The sequence below is a fragment of the Trachypithecus francoisi genome, unplaced genomic scaffold, assembly GCF_009764315.1.
Source record: "Trachypithecus francoisi isolate TF-2019V2 unplaced genomic scaffold, Tfra_2.0 Lachesis_group8, whole genome shotgun sequence".
NCBI lineage: Eukaryota > Metazoa > Chordata > Mammalia > Primates > Cercopithecidae > Trachypithecus > Trachypithecus francoisi.
In genome coordinates, this window is record NW_022681473.1 from 109253695 (window position 1) to 109270967 (window position 17273).

The following is a 17273-nucleotide window of genomic DNA, read 5'->3' on the forward strand; positions in this document are numbered from 1 at the left end:
GGTCAGTGAGGATTTTGATTAGGGTGGAGGCTGGGGAGGGGTGAGGCTCGAGGAAATTAACTGACTTGTTCAGGGTCACCCACCTGTGGCCATAGTACCAGGTACTAATGCGGGTTTCCTGATGCCAGGTAACACACTGCAGCCTCTATCAGGAAGCAGCAGAGGACCCCTGTGGTCCTGGCCCCTGGGTGGAGGACTTTCTGCCGTGCATTGCTGCAGAAGTGACCAGCTTGCTTATGTTGACCTGGGGTCACGCGACAGACCAAATCCATGTCCCTGACACTCATTCAGTTGTACAGTCATCACCTTTCCAAAGAACTATGGGTAGCCCCTACTGATGCCACGGAACCATTCACTACAGCCCTGTGACCCCATCAGCCCCCTTGTCTAGGCTCTCCTTACAATTCTTTCAAGCTTGGTCCTTAGCTGCTCTACCCAGGGGTCCTGCAAAGACAGAGGCTCAGAGACAGCAGTCCTAATAGGAGCAAGAAGTGATGGCTCACAGTGAGAAAAGAAACAGACACTATGAGAAGCAGACAAATTAACTTATAAAAGTGCAGAACTGCAGGCAGTGGCCCTCCACATTTCAGTAATCCCAGGGGCAGCACTGTATCACGGCACAGTGTAATAACTGGCTACGTAATGATAACACTGCATATTAAGGTAGACAGGCTCCCTATTCAAGAGGACAGAGGAACATAATAATTCCTTTAGAAAGGAGTTTTGGAAACAATGGTTTTGAATAAATAATTAAACTCTCCGAAATTTTAGTGCTTAAGGAGCAAGATCATTATTAATTTATAGCCACCTGTGTCTCTTGGGGATGCTGGGTAAATGATGCATGTTGTGTACGTGCAAACACATCCCATATCGATTATATTTACCTACATTTTAATATTTGACTAAGCACTCCTATCATAAAATGTTTCTTGTAATGTCATGAAGAATCTGTAGGTAGAAGGACTACACATTTGTTTTAAATATTGTGGAATCAATTAAGCAGCCATTGGCCTTGTTTCGAATCCTATTTTTTCTCCTCACCAGCTTTGCGACTTAGGTAAATTATTAACATATCTGGACCCTGCTTTCCTTACGAATACAGTGGGGTGGCAATGGGATTAGTAGGCACGACCTTCTAGTGCCCAGCACAGAGCCCGTGTGAGTATGGCGGGCAGCAGGCAGCAGTCAAATGCTAGAGCCGGCTCGCCCCAGCCTGCAGGAGTCCGTTGCACACATCCGTTCCCAGCTCTGTGCTTGGTGACATCATGTTGGCAGCTTTAAATCAGCCGTAGTGGGTGTGTTTACATCACAGAAACTAGCAAATGCTACACATCAGAGCCTTTTTTTTTCTTCCCAGGAGAGCCAGTTTGTAACATTTCCTAACTCCCCGTGGGCAGGCATTGAAGCACTGTGAATCTCTGCACCCTAGTCCTTCGCTGTCACCCTATTTGTCAGCTGAGTTGGTCTTTCTGCTCTGCTCTAACGCAGCCTACCCTACTCCTAGAATTTCTGATTTAGTCATTCTGGGGTGGGGCCCAAGAATTTGCATTTGTTTTCATTTTTAATGTTGGTTTTTAAATGTCCATCTCAGAGAAAAAGATAATTTACGTTTCTGAGAACTATGCTTTGAGACACCAGCCTCATCTGCCTAATCAACTAAAGCCCATAGTGTGAAACCTTTCGCAGAGCACGCAGGAGATTCCACCTTCCGCCTTGGGCAATGGTATTAAAAACTAATAAGGGTTGACACAGTACTTTGCACATACACCATCTTCCTTAATCTTAAGAACCCTATGAGGTAATAATTACTATGTTAATCCCCATTTTATAGATGGGGGAAACAGGCTCAGAGGGATTCACTAACTTACCCAAGTTCACACAGCCCTTCCGCAGGAAGCCAGGTTAAACTCTTGTCCAACTTTGCATCGGTGGCTCTGGTTGTGCAACTCCCAGGGATGAAGTCCAGCTCCAACTCTGCATTCCCAGGGTGCTCTGGCAGGGCCACATCAGCCCAGAGGGGTGCTTTTTTCTTTTCTTTTCTTTTCTTTTTTTTTTTTTTGAGACAGAGTCTCGCTCTGTTGCCCAGGCTGGAGTGCAGTGACTGGATCTCGGCTCACTGCAAGCTCCGCCTCCCAGGTTTACGCCATTCTCCTGCCTCAGCCTCCAGAGTAGCTCGGACTACAGGCACCCGCCACCTCGCCCGGCTAGTTTTTTTGTATTTTTTAGTAGAGACGGGGTTTCACCGTGTTAGCCAGGATGGTCTCGATCTCCTGACCTCGTGATCCACCCGTCTCGGCCTCCCAAAGTGCTGGGATTACAGACTTGAGCCACCGCGCCCAGCCACTTTTTTCTTATCTGTATTAAGATGCTGTATGTAGGCTAGCAGTGGCCCTGTCCAAATCCATACCTTCTCCTCCTCCACTGCAACCCCTGGGGCCTCTAAACAGTGGAAAGGCAGAGCAAGTGCGAGAGACAGAGTATAGAGGGAGCCAAGGAGAGACATTATTTGAAGCAAAATCAAGCCTGCACATGTGGGCATGTGGAAGCGGCTTACAAAACAGCTGTTCCTACAGGAGGCTTGGGGGGCAGGTGTCAGCGGGGTGGAGCAAAGGGATTTGGCTGGAGGCAGAGCCACAGATTGTCAGTGATGAAAGAGCTGTATCTCCTGCCCACTTCTGGCACGTGTGTGGCTTCGAGGGTGCCCAGTGGGTGGGGCAATTAGCCTGTATCCCAGGGCGCCTGGCTCTGAATCTCCCTTTCCTTCCCACTGCCTTTCTGCAATTAGATTGCACTGGATAATGGCTGCCAAGCCGCTTTGTTGGATCTGATGAGTTTATTAATTTCTTGGGGGCTAGTGGGAGGGTGGGTGGGGGATTCGTTTCCTGACTGGAGCTTGGGGGCTAATTAGTCTCTTTGCCATGTCCCCAGAGGAGGAAGGTGGGAGGGCGCGCAGTTCAGCCTGTTGGGTCTGGCTCTGGGTATATTGTTTCTACCCCTGGCTTTTACCTATCTCATGGCTTGGGTAAGACCAAGGAGTCTGGGACTGGGGCTTCTTTGAACAAGTAGTTAGTGAGGGTTAGACCCCTTGAGAACAGTGGAGGTGGGAAAGTGGGTAGCAGAGAGCTGAGGCCTTACTGGCTCTGTTGTATGAGGTTTAGGATGACAGAAAGGACTCTAAGGAGTTCAGTCCTATTCCAGATATCCCAATGCTGACATCTAGCCCAATTGCTTTTTCTGTTCTTTCTGCCTAAATATAGCCCCTCCCAACCTAGGAGACCACTGGGGGCCAATTCTATCCATTTTTCAGACAGGGAAACTGAGCCTCTTTGAGGACAATAATTTCACCTGGCCTTGTGGAGTGTCGAGGCCAAGGAGAAGAAAGCTAGCTATGTATTTGGACTTAATGGATGGTGGGGGCCCTAGAAGCCATTCCCCAGTTAGCCTGGCCTGGTTAAGTGAAGGGCACATTCGTATCCCCACCCTAAGAGACAGCAGCAGAAACAGGAAAGATCACAGAATTAGGAGTCACAGATCTAGGTTCAATCCCGTGCTACACCTGCCAGCCAGGGGACCTTAGGCAAGCCGTTAAACCTCCCTGAGCTTTAGTTTCTTCTTAACTAAAACAGAAACACATGTAACTACTCGAAAGGGTTGATGGGAGAATTCAGAGATGATAGGCTTGATACATCGAACACATCAGGTGTCCAGTAACTATTACCCTTTCCTCTTCCATTTGGAAATCTAACAGCTCATCCCTCACCCCTGCAGAGAGGAGGAGGAAGGGGAATCTTGGACCATAACATGGCCTGGCTGTTCCCTTTAAGAGACAATAGGAGCTCCCAAGGCCAGAGGAGGGCTCAGAGAAAGAGAAAGTGCCTTTTGCCCATGCCTCACCAACAACAGCAGTCGGTGGAGACAATGCCCCCCCCCCCCGCCCCCTCCCCGGCTCCCTGCTTCTAAGGCCAGGCCCAGAGCAAGGGTACAAGCATAAGTAAGGCCAGCACCTGCTGTCCTGAGCCACACTGGCTGCTCGTGGGGGAGACACCCAAGTAAACAAGCATGTGCAATTGAATGGTGGAGGAGTCAGACAGGATGACCAGGCAGCCTTCCTTGGGAAGATTCATCTGCGCTTAAGAGTGCAGGGCTTAGTATACATATGTAACAAACCTGCACGTTATGCACATGTACCCTAGAACTTAAAGTATAATAAAAAAAAAAAATTCAGAGCCACAGGCCCTATCTGTAGATGAACTGAGTCAGAATCTGCATTTTAACCAGAGGCTGAGGTGATACATATGCACATTGAAGTGTGAGAAGCACTGGACACCATGTCCAAATAGTGTCCTTTTTATGAGATTCCTCATAAAATTAGCTTATGATAAAGTTTATCTTAAAATAGTAATTATATGATTGTGACAGTACACATAATTAAGAAAAAAACCGTGCTTCTCCAAATAAGAGTATTTGTTACTGTTTTCAATCTTTTGAGCACTGTGAATTTTGTGGTTGGTCTCATTTCCCTACCTGCTTTGGCAGTATATGCTACCACTTTTTAGTACTGTATGGTAGTCCTTTTTGAAAGCACTTTTCTTATCCTTTTATTTGTTGATTTGTATGTCATTCACATGCTCCCTTTGCCTTGATACCTTCAGTTTTTAAAATTGTTATATGGTGTATTAGGTGCTTCAAATTCTTGGTGGGATGAGTATAAAGAAATAAAACCAGAATAAAGAGCCTAAATATTTCCAGGGGGGAAAAAAAAAAAGAGTGCAGGGCTTAAAGCTGAGGCCTCTCAGCTGACAGGCTCTGTGACCTCAAGTTGGGTGGGCTCTTTTGTTTTGGCCTCCGTTTCCTTATCTGTAAAACGGGGCTTGTTGTATGGATATGTATGAGGCCTTGTTTGTAAACGGCAAAGGAATGTGAACATGCACAGAACCATGCTGCCCTTGCAGAGATGGGGACAGCTGCCCACCCTTTTCCAGGTGGCATTCTTGCAGGGCATGGACGGGAGCATTTGGTCATCTCCCCTTTTCCACATGAAAGCCCCAACTGTAGAGACGGTAAGGCTCCTGCCTGGAACTGGAGGCCCACGGGAGCTCCCAGCTGATGGTCCGGGGTGGGCCTGGCTGACCCTGCCGTCCACATGCTCCACCTTCTCCAGACTGAAGGCAGGGAGCCGCTCCCTCTCACTCTCAATCCTCTGGCCCCCATAGGGTGGGAGCGGCAGAAAAGGGTGCAACATGTCTTTATTGTTGCTGGAAATTCCGTCAAAGAACCCAGAGCCCAGCTCTGTGGAGTAGAACTGCCTGGCATCTGTGGAACTTGTGTGGGTCTTCCAGGGAAGCTGCTGCTGCTGCCTGCAGAGAAGGGTGTGTGCGTTTCACTGGGTTTTTAGCCAGCCGTCTCTCCTGTCTGCCCACCTAAAAACACTCAGCAACAGCAATGATTCGCCAGGGGCTCCAGTTAGTAGAGATATATTGGGATTTTATGTATATAGAGGTGTGTGTGTGTATTTTTATATGTATAAAAAGAGTTATGGTCAGGTGCAGTGGCTCGCGCCTATCATCCCAGCACTTTGAGAGGCCAAGGCAGGAGGATTACTTGGGTCCAGGAGGTCAAGACCATCCTGGGCAACATAATAAGACCCCATCTCTTATTTAAAAAAAAATTAAAAGAGAGATCCACTGGGAAAAACAAGCAATCTAAAACCTCATTTCTGTTGAGTTTAGGTTTAGGTAACTTTCCAGAGTGAAGAACTGAGTAAGTTGTGGATTTTTTTCACCTGGTGGTCTTTGAGACAATGAGACACCCAACAGTAATATATTGTATGTTTAAAAACTTGGTAAAAGACTACATCTCGGCCGGGCGCAGTGGCTCAGGCCTGTAATCCCAGCATTTTGGGAGGCTGAGGCGGGTGAATCATGAAGTCAGGAGTTTTGAGACCAGCCTGGCCAAGATGGTGAAACTTCATCTCTACCAAAAATACAAAAATTAGCTGGGGACAGTGGCAGGCACCTGTAATCCCAGCTACTCGGGAGGTGGAGGTTGCAATGAGCCGAGATCGCACAACTGGACTGTAGCTTAGGCGACAGAACAAGACTCCTTCTCAAAAAAAAAAAAAAAAAGAGTACGTCTCGTATTAAGTGTTCTTATCACAATAAAATAAAAACAGAATAAAGGAAACAAAACACAATAGAGAGAGAAAACAAAAGACAACGTGGAAGGAGAGCAGCATGTATTGAATGCCAGTTTAAATACATTCTTACAATGACCCAGTGAGGTTTCTATGATTATCCCCATTTTATAGATGAGGGAACATGCTCAGAGAGGTTCAGTAACTTTTCTAAGGTTTCATTGTTGAGATCTGTGTTCCTGGGTCTGGGTGAATAATGGAACACCCACTGGCACGTATATGAGAAGCTCCAAGAAGGCAGGACAAGCATTACCATCCCCATTGATAGATGGGGAACTGGGGTTCTGAAAGACGTGAATAACTTGCCTGAGTTCTCACAGCTGGTAAATGAGTCAATCTGGACTAGACCTGTTGAGGTTCATTCATCCATTCATTCAGCCATCCAGCAAACATTTATCCAAGGACACAGTTCTCTGCAGTATAGCCTTCTCATTCTTATTTTGATACTCAGAAATGATTGAAGGCAGGCCGGATCAAAAGAGCTCTACAGCCCATCCCTGCCTCAAAATAATGTGATTCCACATATTCCGTTCCTTTCTGTGTGGGAGAACTTCACCAAACTGCATTCGTTCCTGATTTATTTCTCCATTTTCCTCTCCCACCTCTCCCCCACGTCTTTATTCCTTTCTTCCCTGTTACAGCCCCCGCTTCCCTCAGCCCCCCAACCCTGGGTAATAGTCTCCCTGCTGCAGTCCAGCCCCCCTGCTCCATACTGCACACCCCTCCCTGCTCATATGCAGCCCAGCCGGAGGCAGAGGTCAGTCTCTTGGCTCCTTCCAGCCCTGAAGGCCACCATTTCTTCCCAGTCCTCTCCGTTGGTCTCCTCAGATTGGCCAGTGGCACGTGGCAGAGGGCCTCAGCATGGACAGCCGCCTGTATGCCTCCAACATTTCGGACACTCTCTTCAACACCACCCTGGTCGTCACCACCATCCTGGTAAGTGGGCCCTCCCGGGCTCCCAGCTGCAGCTCCCTGGGGTGCCTCCCCACCTCTGAGCACTCACAGTCTGCCCCTTGAACAGAAGATGGGAGCTCTAATCACAGCACTGAGCCCAATTTCTGACAGCGTAATTACACTCAAGTTGTTGTTTCATATGGAAATGATATTTGATGAGTTCCAGAGCAGCTGGGGGCAGGATCAGGGTGGAGAGACACCACAGTTTGTGAATGCCTCTTGGGGGCACCCTGACAGCTGGGGCAGCTGTGCAGGGGCAAGGGAAGGGGACCTGTGACACAGAGCGGGGAGCTGGATTCAGACCCTGGGGAACCCTGCCCCTTCGCAGCAGCCCACCTTGCTGGGTGCCTGCTGTGTACATAACAGGACCGTCCCCCACCACATCCTGAAGCGGACATGGAATGTCTGTGGGTTTACATGGCCTGTTTCTTCATTTCCAGGTGATAAAAAGAGAGCTCTCAGTCTATAGGGCAAGAGGCCAGGTGCAGTGGCTCACGCCTGTAGTCCTAGCATTTTGGGAAGCTGAAGTGGGAGGATTGAGGCCAGGAGTCTGAGACCAAGCCGGCTAACATGGCAAAGCCCCATCTCTACTAAAAAAAAAAAAAAAATAGAAAAATTAGCCGGGCACGGTGGCACACATCTGAAATCCCAGCTACTCGGGAGGCTGAGGCACGAGAATCACTTTAATCCAGGAGGCGGAGGTTGCAGTGAGCCGAGATCGTGCCACTGCACTCCAGCCTGGGTGACAGAGTGAGACTGTCTCAAAAAAATAAAATAAAATCTACAGGGCAAGAGACCATTTGCCCTTTTTTTTTTTTTTTTTTTTTGAGACGGAGTCTTGCTCTGTCGCCCAGGCTGAAGTGCAGTGGCACGATCTCAGCTCACTGCAAGCTCCGCCTCCCAGGTTCACACCATTCTCCTGCCTCAGCCTCCCTAGTAGCTGAGACTACAGGCGCCCGCCATCATGGGCATTTTTAGTAGAGACGAGGTTTCACGTGTTAGCCAGGATGGTCTCGATCTCCTGACCTCGTGGTCTGCCTGCCTCGGCCTCCCAAAGTGCGGAGATTACAGACGTGAGCCACCGCGCCCGGCCCATTTGCCCTTTTTATTTGATTCTGTTGTATTCAGTAATTGCCAAGTTCACCCTCCCTTCCCTGCCCCCCTGCCATGTGCAAGGTGCTGTACCCAGTCCTGGAGACCAAAGATGAGGAGGACTCAGTTCTGTTCTCTGTCCTGAGGTTGTAAGTTAGTAGATGGGATAGGTGAAGTGCATATATGGCCAAGGTATTATTTGTCTTCCCCTCTGAAGGCCTTATGTTTAAAAGATTTGTCAGTTAAACCAACTGCCTGTATTAAGCAGTCATTAGTTTGTTCCTCCCCTCCCCCTTTTAACTAATCTAAAGCATGTTTCCCTGCCTGGCCCAGCATCTTATTAGCAGGAGATAGCCAGTGGTACCACACTGATATCATTGCAGCCCAAAACAAAGAGGCGATGCATGAGTTCGCCTCCTCAGCCTTATCATTGCTAACTGTGCAAGGTCTGCAAATGTGTCCATGTCTTTTAGGCTTTTGGAGATAATAAAAAGAGTTCAAGGACCTCCATCACTAGCTTTATGAACTACTGGGGCCCAGGCGCCCTGGGCTGAAATGATTGATCTACTGTAAACAGGAGATAAAAGCCAGAAAGAGGCGCACACTTAGAGGTGTGGAGTTTCGAGGAGAGAGAGGTCCCCTCTATGGGGAGATCAGCAAAGCCTTCAGGAAAGAAGGGGCATTGACGATGGGCTCTGAAAGACAGGGAGTGAGTGGGGAGGAGGACATGAATGAAGGAGGGCATCATCAGGTGTTCAGGAAAAGCAGAAAGGTACAGGTTTTCCTGAGAAACAAACACTGGTAAGAAAGGGAAGAGGCAGAAGCCAGAAAAGTGGGTTGGGTCCATAGCGCTTAGGAACTTGAATGCCAGGCTACTAAGTTTCCCTTCATTGTCATGAGATGGAGTCACTGAACATTTTCATTCATTCATTCATTCATTCACGCGATGACTGTTTATTGGGTGCTGCTATATGCTGGGCACTGTTGTAGGTGCTCAGAGTGCATCCATGAACCAAAAAGACAAGAATCCCTGCCTGTAAGGAGCTTACATTCCAGCAAGGAACGTGTGACAGATAGGAAAAAGCAATGTTGTCAAACAATGAATTAGAAGGCTGCAAGGCTGAGGAAAAGGAGCTAGAGCTGTGAAGGGCCTGGGGTGCTGAGACGATAGGCGGTGTTGATACCCAGTGGTCAGGGTGGCCTCTCCGAGAAGGGGAGCATTGAGCAGAGACCTGGTGGTGAGGACACAGCAAAGTGGTTGCCTGGGGAGGGGTGTTCTTGGCAGAGGGAGCTGTTGAAGCAAGGACTGAGAGCGCAGTTCCAGCCCCCAGGGTTTCACCCACGCCTATCTCAGCTCAGCCTTAGCTTATCTGAACCAGTGTGAAAATGCCAGAAAGATGAGAGGGTTGCAGTGTCGCTGTCCAGCAGAAAGTGGGGAAGAGCCTGGCTGAGTCCACTTCGGAGGAGGGTGTGCAGTACCCAGTGTGATTGCTGGGACCTCCTTCCCGCTGTCTTCTTAGTCTCTAAAAAACCTCTGGATCTGTCCTCTTCTATCCATCCTCAAAGCCCCTGCTCTAATCCAGGACCGGGGACCCTGTACTTTCTCTGGAACCGCTCCATACTCTGCTGGCAGGCTCCCTTCTTTCTCTGCCTGTCCCGTGACCCTACTGTCAGCATGGTCATTTGAAAATCAGAATTGGCCTGACATTTCCTTCCTTATAATCCTTCAGCCACTGCCCAGGCCCTGCTGTCCCTTAGCGTGGGACATAACCCTTCGTAATCAGGGCCAGCCCACCTCACCTTCTCCTCCCCATGCAGCATTCGGTCTAGTGCCCCTGGATGACTCAACACCTGCTCGCTGCATCCTGCACCTGCCTGCCTTGGCACATGCTGTTCCTTATGCCTGGGTTACCCTTCCCTCTAATTGCTGTTTCCAGCTGGAAATGCCTATGCATCTGCCCGGATGTCACGTCTCCAACGAAGCCTTCCCTGTTCTAACTCCTGTCCTCTCCTTGTCTCCAGCATTTTGCCCTGGCCCCTTCCATTTCTCTTATTAGAGGTTGTTGTTTAAAGCTCTACCTCCCCTTCTACGATGAGAGCTCCTTGAAAGTAGAGGGGCTGACACAAAGTAGGAGCTCAATAATTAGAATCTGAGTGAAGGAAGTCCTTCCTACAGGGTAGGGGTGTCCCTTAAAAGCCAACAAGACTTTGGGAGGGAGATGGGGAAGTGACTGGGCTGTACCTCCAGCCTCTCAGAGCTGGGAATTACACTGTGCTTGGGCCTCTGGCACAGGTCCATGGCTATGCCAAGTCTGCAGGGTCCTGTTGCTAGTCTGGGAAAGTCACCCTGATTTGTGCGTGTGTGCACGTGTGTTTATTCACATACATGCATGTGCTTACGAGGGGTGGGGTGCAGGCCGGACACTGGTGTGTGAGGTGACACTTAACAACATGGTAAGTACAACTCAAACAACCATTAGCCTTGGTTCTTTGCTTGTGGGTTGTGCTACAGTGGCTGATCCGAGCCGATAGATCTCACCAGGAATGATGATCTTAATTCAGTCCCCGGGCGACTATTTGTGCGTTTTCCCTGGCAAATGAGAATCCTGAATGATTTATCCCTTAAAACTCAGCACGTATCCATGTTGTCTCCCTGCTCTGGTCAGGACACACCGGGCACACTTGGGAATGTGTGGATGATTTATTGGTTAATGCCAGCAAACACATGGAAGTGGCTGCTGCTCCCATTCCCTGAACACCTTTTCTGTATCAGACCTCGTCTTCAGCGTTTTGCCGCATTCTCAGCTTGCGTTCACAGCACCGCTGCTAGCACTCAAACCCCCAGCATTCTCCCAAGTGGCAGTGAGCCCTAACCATCCCCATCCTTGGGCTTTCCAGTGCATCTCCAAGACCTTTGAATATGTCAATAAGTTTTAAATTAACTTGAGACTAGCAAGTGTTTGGGAAGGAGCATTGTGTCACCCCTTGGGACAATTAAAGATACAATGGGGCATTACCAGTCCTGAGATGGAAACCCCCAGCCATGCCCTGTCCATGAAGCCATTCGTTTGCTTCTTACTCACATGACTGGTAAGTGCTTAATGCTGAGCCAGGTAGGGGAACCAAGCAGGTGACGAGTCCGTCCCAGGCCCCACTCCCATTCCACCTAGAGCAGGCGCAAATCAGAAAACACTGGAGGGCAATTGTGTGGGTCCTGGCATAAGAGCAGGGTAGTTCTGAGACGTGGGTTGGCACAAGAGGAGGCAGTGTGACTCTGCGGACAGAGATGAGCTAGGTGAGGCGGAAGATGGGGGAGTGTGTGGAGAGTTTGTGTAGGGAGAAGCCCTGTGCTGAGGACGGCGTGTGTGGAAGGCAGGCCGAGTAAGTGCTTAATGCTGAGCCAGGTAGGGGAACCAAGCAGGTGACGAGTCCGTCCCAGGCCCCACTCCCATTCCACCTAGAGCAGGCGCAATCAGAAAACACTGGAGGGCAATTGTGTGGGTCCTGGCATAAGAGCAGGGTAGTTCTGAGACGTGGGTTGGCACAAGAGGAGGCAGTGTGACTCTGCGGACAGAGATGAGCTAGGTGAGGCGGAAGATGGGGGAGTGTGTGGAGAGTTTGTGTAGGGAGAAGCCCTTGTGCTGAGGACGGCGTGTGTGGAAGGCAGGCCGAGTAAGTGCTTAATGCTGAGCCAGGTAGGGGAACCAAGCAGGTGACGAGTCCGTCCCAGGCCCCACTCCCATTCCACCTAGAGCAGGCGCAAATCAGAAAACACTGGAGGGCAATTGTGTGGGTCCTGGCATGAGAGCAGGGTAGTTCTGAGACGTGGGTTGGCACAAGAGGAGGCAGTGTGACTCTGCGGACAGAGATGAGCTAGGTGAGGCGGAAGATGGGGGAGTGTGTGGAGAGTTTGTGTAGGGAGAAGCCCTTGTGCTGAGGACGGCGTGTGTGGAAGGCAGGCCGACTGGCCCTATCTCATTGACATGACAGTGGACTCATCATGAATCAGAATCACATCACCTTCTACTCAGAGCTCCTGCTCCTTGACGTACGACCTTTGCCTTCCGGCTGCCCACTTCATCACGCCCACACCATCACGCCCACACTCTGCTCTCCTGCACAGTCCCCCCATGACCTTGGGTCTGTCTGGCCCTCCATCTTCCCCCGCCTAGAAGCCCCCCTCAGAGTAAGCTCAACCCGTCAGGATTTCAGCACTTTCCTCTCCTGGCTCCTAGAATCGTGGTGTGCAGGTTTCTCCACGCACACCTGTACCCAAGCCTGATTGTCCCTGCCACCCCTGCTCCCAGCTGCCTGTCTGCATCCAGCCTCCCCCTCTGCAGCTGGACCTTGGTAATCCCTGAACCCAGCTCTCCTCTCTCCTGTCGCATCCCCCGAGTGGCTCTGCTGAAAATCTTCCCACACACCAAGCCTCAAGCCTGTCTGCCCCACTTTCAGCACAACTCTGGGGCCAGCACAAGCTCCCTCCTCTCTGTGAACTCACCCACACCCTCTACCTCACCTCCAGGCTCAGGCCTCAGCCTCACCCTGCCGCCACCCTGCCTCCACCCTGCGCTTCCTGAGCCCTTGCTCCACCAGCTAACATGGCTCTTTCTTCCTCTTTTCTCCCCTTTTGCAGAGATTTTCCCTTCCTGCCTATAAATATACCCTGGACTGTCCCATCCTAAAACACCGTCGCCTTCACCTTTCCTACACCCTGCTGCCCTTCAAGCTGCCCTCAAACGTAGGGAGTGACAGAATCACAGAACTGGGTGGGCCCCAGGACCCTCCAGTCCTGCTGTTTGCAGTGGGGAAGGAGCTTGGAGGAGAGGCGATCTGCCCTCTCTGTGCCTGGCACCTTGCCTCCCTTAGCTCCTAACCTGTCAAAATGCTGGACCACCCTCACTCCTGCGGCACTCGCTCACTCCTCATCCTGTGGAGTCCTGCTGCCCCCACCTTGCCTGCCTTCAGAAGGTCAGCAGTGACAAGTGATCCACACGCTGGTTCCCGGCCCTGCTTGGTCTGTGAGAATGGTGGGAGTGGCTACATCCTCTGTCTTCAAATTTCCTCCTCCTTGACGCTGAGACCACGTTTCCCTGATTTTCAGCCTTCCTGGCTGCTTCTGTGTTGTCTTCTGTTGTTGCCCTTCATTTCCCCACTCTCTTAGACCAGGTTCTCCCCAGGGCCTCTTCTTCTTCCTCTTCTGCCCTTTCTCAACTCTTCCCTTTGACGGTCTCACATATTCCCCAGCTTCAGCCTTGATCTCTGTACGATGTGTCCAATCTCTGGCCCCTGTCTTACTCTCGCTCCATATTTTAAACACCCAGTGGGGCACTTCTGCCTGCATAGCCTGCCAGCACCTCAGATTCAACCTGTTCCAAATCCTCCTCCCCTCCAGGCTTTCGAGCCCCCCATGACACCACCCTCTGTTGGTCATCCACTGGGCTCCAAGGCTCTGAGGACCCACACCCAACCAGCCAGTCATCAGGCCGGCTCCTTTCTGTGTCTCTTACATCCCTCTGGCTTTCTCCAATCTAACCTGCAGCCCAGGATTCAGGGTCTCATCTCAGAAGAGGGTCTGTCCTCACCCCTGGATGCTTCCTCTCCTACTACTTAATATTCCTTGCTCACAGCCTTGCGTCTTTAAAACGCTTGATGTTTCCCCTCTATACCTTGTGTAATGTGCGGCCACCATATCCTGGCGTCTGAGGCCCACCCTGACCCTAATCCATCCGTCTACATTTCTCCTCCCATCTTGTCCCTGCTCACAACCTGTGCTCCAGCTACCCTGGAAGGTCTATCGTCTACTGAGCAGCCACTCAAGATCGTGTCCTTGATTGTGCCTTCCCCTGGCCCATGCCTTTCATTCGCAGCCCTTCCATCTCTCAGTGTTCTGCCTCCTCCAGAGACCAGCTTGGATCCCACCTTCAGCTTGGAGCCTTCTCTGTACATCTCACTGGAGATACCTGCCCTCTTCCCAATGCCCTCCTTGGACTGCAATTGCTCATGTACCTGTTCTTACCTAGCCTTCTTATTGCAGACATCCTTATATCTCTGATAATGCCCAATCTATGTAGATAGGTCTGCCTGGAATAAAGCAGGGGTAGAAAAAAAGAGAGAGATAGAGGGTGCAGTCAGATGATGACCTTAAACAAGATGAAGCAGCTTGAGCCTGACCCTCCATGCAGTGGGAACCACTGTGTGTTCCTGACAATAGAAGCACCTAGAAGGACAGCTTTAAAGAGCACATCAGGGAGAGGAACTGGTCATCACCCCAAAGTAGCCCATTACCCACGTCACTTTCCTCCTTCTGCCCCATCTCCTCCCCAGCCCTCTGTGCCCCGGCCCTCCCCATCACATGTGGCTGAGACACCAGGGCTAAGATGAGAATGACAGCTGCCCAGTTTTGCTGCAGGAAAACCCGTATTTAATGCTGAAGGGGAACCACCAGGAGATGGAAGGCAATGACCGCTACGAGGGCTTCTGTGTGGACATGCTCAAGGAGCTGGCAGAGATCCTCCGATTCAACTACAAGATCCGCCTGGTTGGGGATGGCGTGTACGGCGTTCCCGAGGCCAACGGCACCTGGACAGGAATGGTCGGGGAGCTGATCGCTAGGGTAAGGAGGGAACAAGTGATCTGGGCCTGAGGGTGGGCTGGGAGGGATTGCAAGGGCATAAGGTTGTGCTGCACGCTCATGAACCCTCCATGTGTTCAGTCAATCATTCATGCATTTGTCATTTATTTGTCCATTCACTCTATAAATCTTGCCTGGGCTAGCACAGATGTGCAGTCGTGAATAAGCCTGCAACGATCCCACCCCGTGGCTTTCCCGGTCCAGAGCCTGTGACAAGTCATGGAGGCTTTGACTGGTTAACACAGATTAGGGAGTTTGGGTTCCATTTTTGGTGCTTTTTGATTGTTCTGATTATTTTGTGGCTCATTAGCACTCCCTGGCAGAGCTTGAACAGGCCCTGGGAGAAGAGAATGCACCCACATCAGCTGACTTGGATGCTTGAGAGATACTGCCAAGGGAGACATAGCTAAATAACAGGGCAAAGGGATTGACTGGCAGAGGAGTTGGTCACAGCTACAGTTATTTTCTTTCATCTTGTATTATCTGTGGCTGGCGTTCATGTCCTTTTACGGACTGAAGGCCAAGGTGCACTTGGACCTGCTGTAGATTTTCAGGGTGAATGTGGAGACGTGATTAACATGCGGGTGAGCATTGGTGAATGTCAGACATCTGTTAGGTTAGAGCAAGGGTATAGAAAGTTCTTCCAGGGGGAAATCTCTTGTTTTCTTTGTACACACTATTAACAACTGTAAAAATTAATTAAATCATTGCTAATTCACCATCCATATTCCCATAACTGAGTTTTAATAATCAGGATAGGTGATGAGGACATAATGCAGAGAACACAGACCTGGGTTCTTGGTGTGACCTTGATCCAACTCTTTTCTCCTCTGGATTTCAATGGTAGAAGGAGCTCCTGCAGCCTCCCAGCATGTGCTGATGTGCAAAGTGTTTTACATGCATTATCTCTAATCCTCTTTAAACACACCTTTTAGCTGGTTGTTAGTCCCACTTTACAAATGAGCAGTCGAGCCCAGAAAGCTTGAATGACTTGTGGGGAGCTATACTGTCAGCATAAGGCAGAGCTCAGATTGGAACCCAGATCTTTTTCTTTATTGAATTAATATGCTTTAAACCCTTTATATCAAACAAACTTGGAATATAAAATAAATTTTTAAAATCCTACTTTTCAATGATAAAAATACTAGCTGAGGTATTAAATAAGCAGTCCTTGACAAGGGATTGGGAAAAGTCCTATGTAGATGAGAACTGTGGAAAAGGTGTTTAAGAACTGAGGAGGGAGGATACTTCAGGAGTTTGCCTGATGGAATATGGACGGCATCTGCAATGAGCCAGCAGGGTAAAATGGCAAGCCTTGTTCTGGGAATTCTGAATGACCCAGGGTGACTGGAGTCCAGAGAGGGCTGGTTCAGAAGTGAGGACTTGCTTGCAGAGAGGGGCTTGCAAACAGAGGGCCGACAAGTCAACAGAAGGCTACAGAAGGCCTAGGGAGCCCTGGACGACTGCCATAGGGTTGGGGATGGCAGGGCAAAGGCTTCAGCAGAAAGCCCTCCGCAGTCCTTGAGCCTCAGGTTTTGAGATTGAAGCCTGATGATGTACGTGCTTAAGTGGAAGAGGATTTGTGTCTTTCTCTACTTAATCTTTCAGACCCACTCCTGAAACATTCTTCTTATTTGGTTTCCACTGTGAAGGTGCAGCTCAATAGTTAGATCATAGAAAGCCGAAATGCCAGGCCTTTTCTTTACCTTCTTACTGATGTCCTCATTCACCTTGAGCTGATTTCTTTGGTCTCCTTGGGCTGCCTGATAACTGGTAGGGTGACTTCAGGGATGGCAGTGTCAATGCACAGCCATCTCCTTATTAGCCCCCTAATGAGCTGTGACAGACTAGAGGACAAGAAGAAGAGTCTGGGACTCATAGACATGCAGCCACACACCGAGTGACTTGAGCAATCAGAATCTTAGAATTCACCCCAGATCTTCTTTCAAGCAAAAATACTGCTGCTTTGGTCTCATTGAGACTTGGCTACTTGACATGAACTAATTAATTAACCCATTAATTCAATAAATATTTATTGAACTTCCTCCACTCTTGTAGACACTGGAGATACAATGGGGGACAAAATAAACATGGACACAGCCTTCACAGATCTGCTGGACTAGTGAGTGAGACGGAGATCAATGAATGGCCGCATTCTTGTGTAATTTCAAGCTGTGATAAGTGATAAGTGCAGGGGAGGCAGAGTGGAAGGAGTAAGAGAACATCTAGAGGAGAGTAGAATGCACTGTGGGTGCATAAGGGGGCTGTAGGGGGAAGGCTTACCTTGGGAGGTGTGCGCTGGCTTGGGGAGGATGGGTGGGAGTTTCCTGGGCAATGAAAAGGTGGAAGGCTAAAGGCTGTTTGTGTGCCACTGGGGTTGGTCCTGGATGGTAGTTGATA

General features: G+C 49.8%; 1 protein-coding gene across 1 annotated transcript in view; it reads left to right on the top strand.

Moving 5' to 3' along the window:
- GRIK4 (glutamate ionotropic receptor kainate type subunit 4) overlaps positions 1–17273 on the top strand; it is a 244864-nt gene that overhangs the window by 148229 nt on the left and 79362 nt on the right. Inside the window, exons 14-15 of the mRNA XM_033207192.1 lie at positions 7022–7129; positions 14652–14855. Of these exons, the coding sequence (XP_033063083.1) occupies positions 7022–7129; positions 14652–14855 (312 nt within the window). The remainder of the gene's footprint in view (positions 1–7021; positions 7130–14651; positions 14856–17273) is intronic.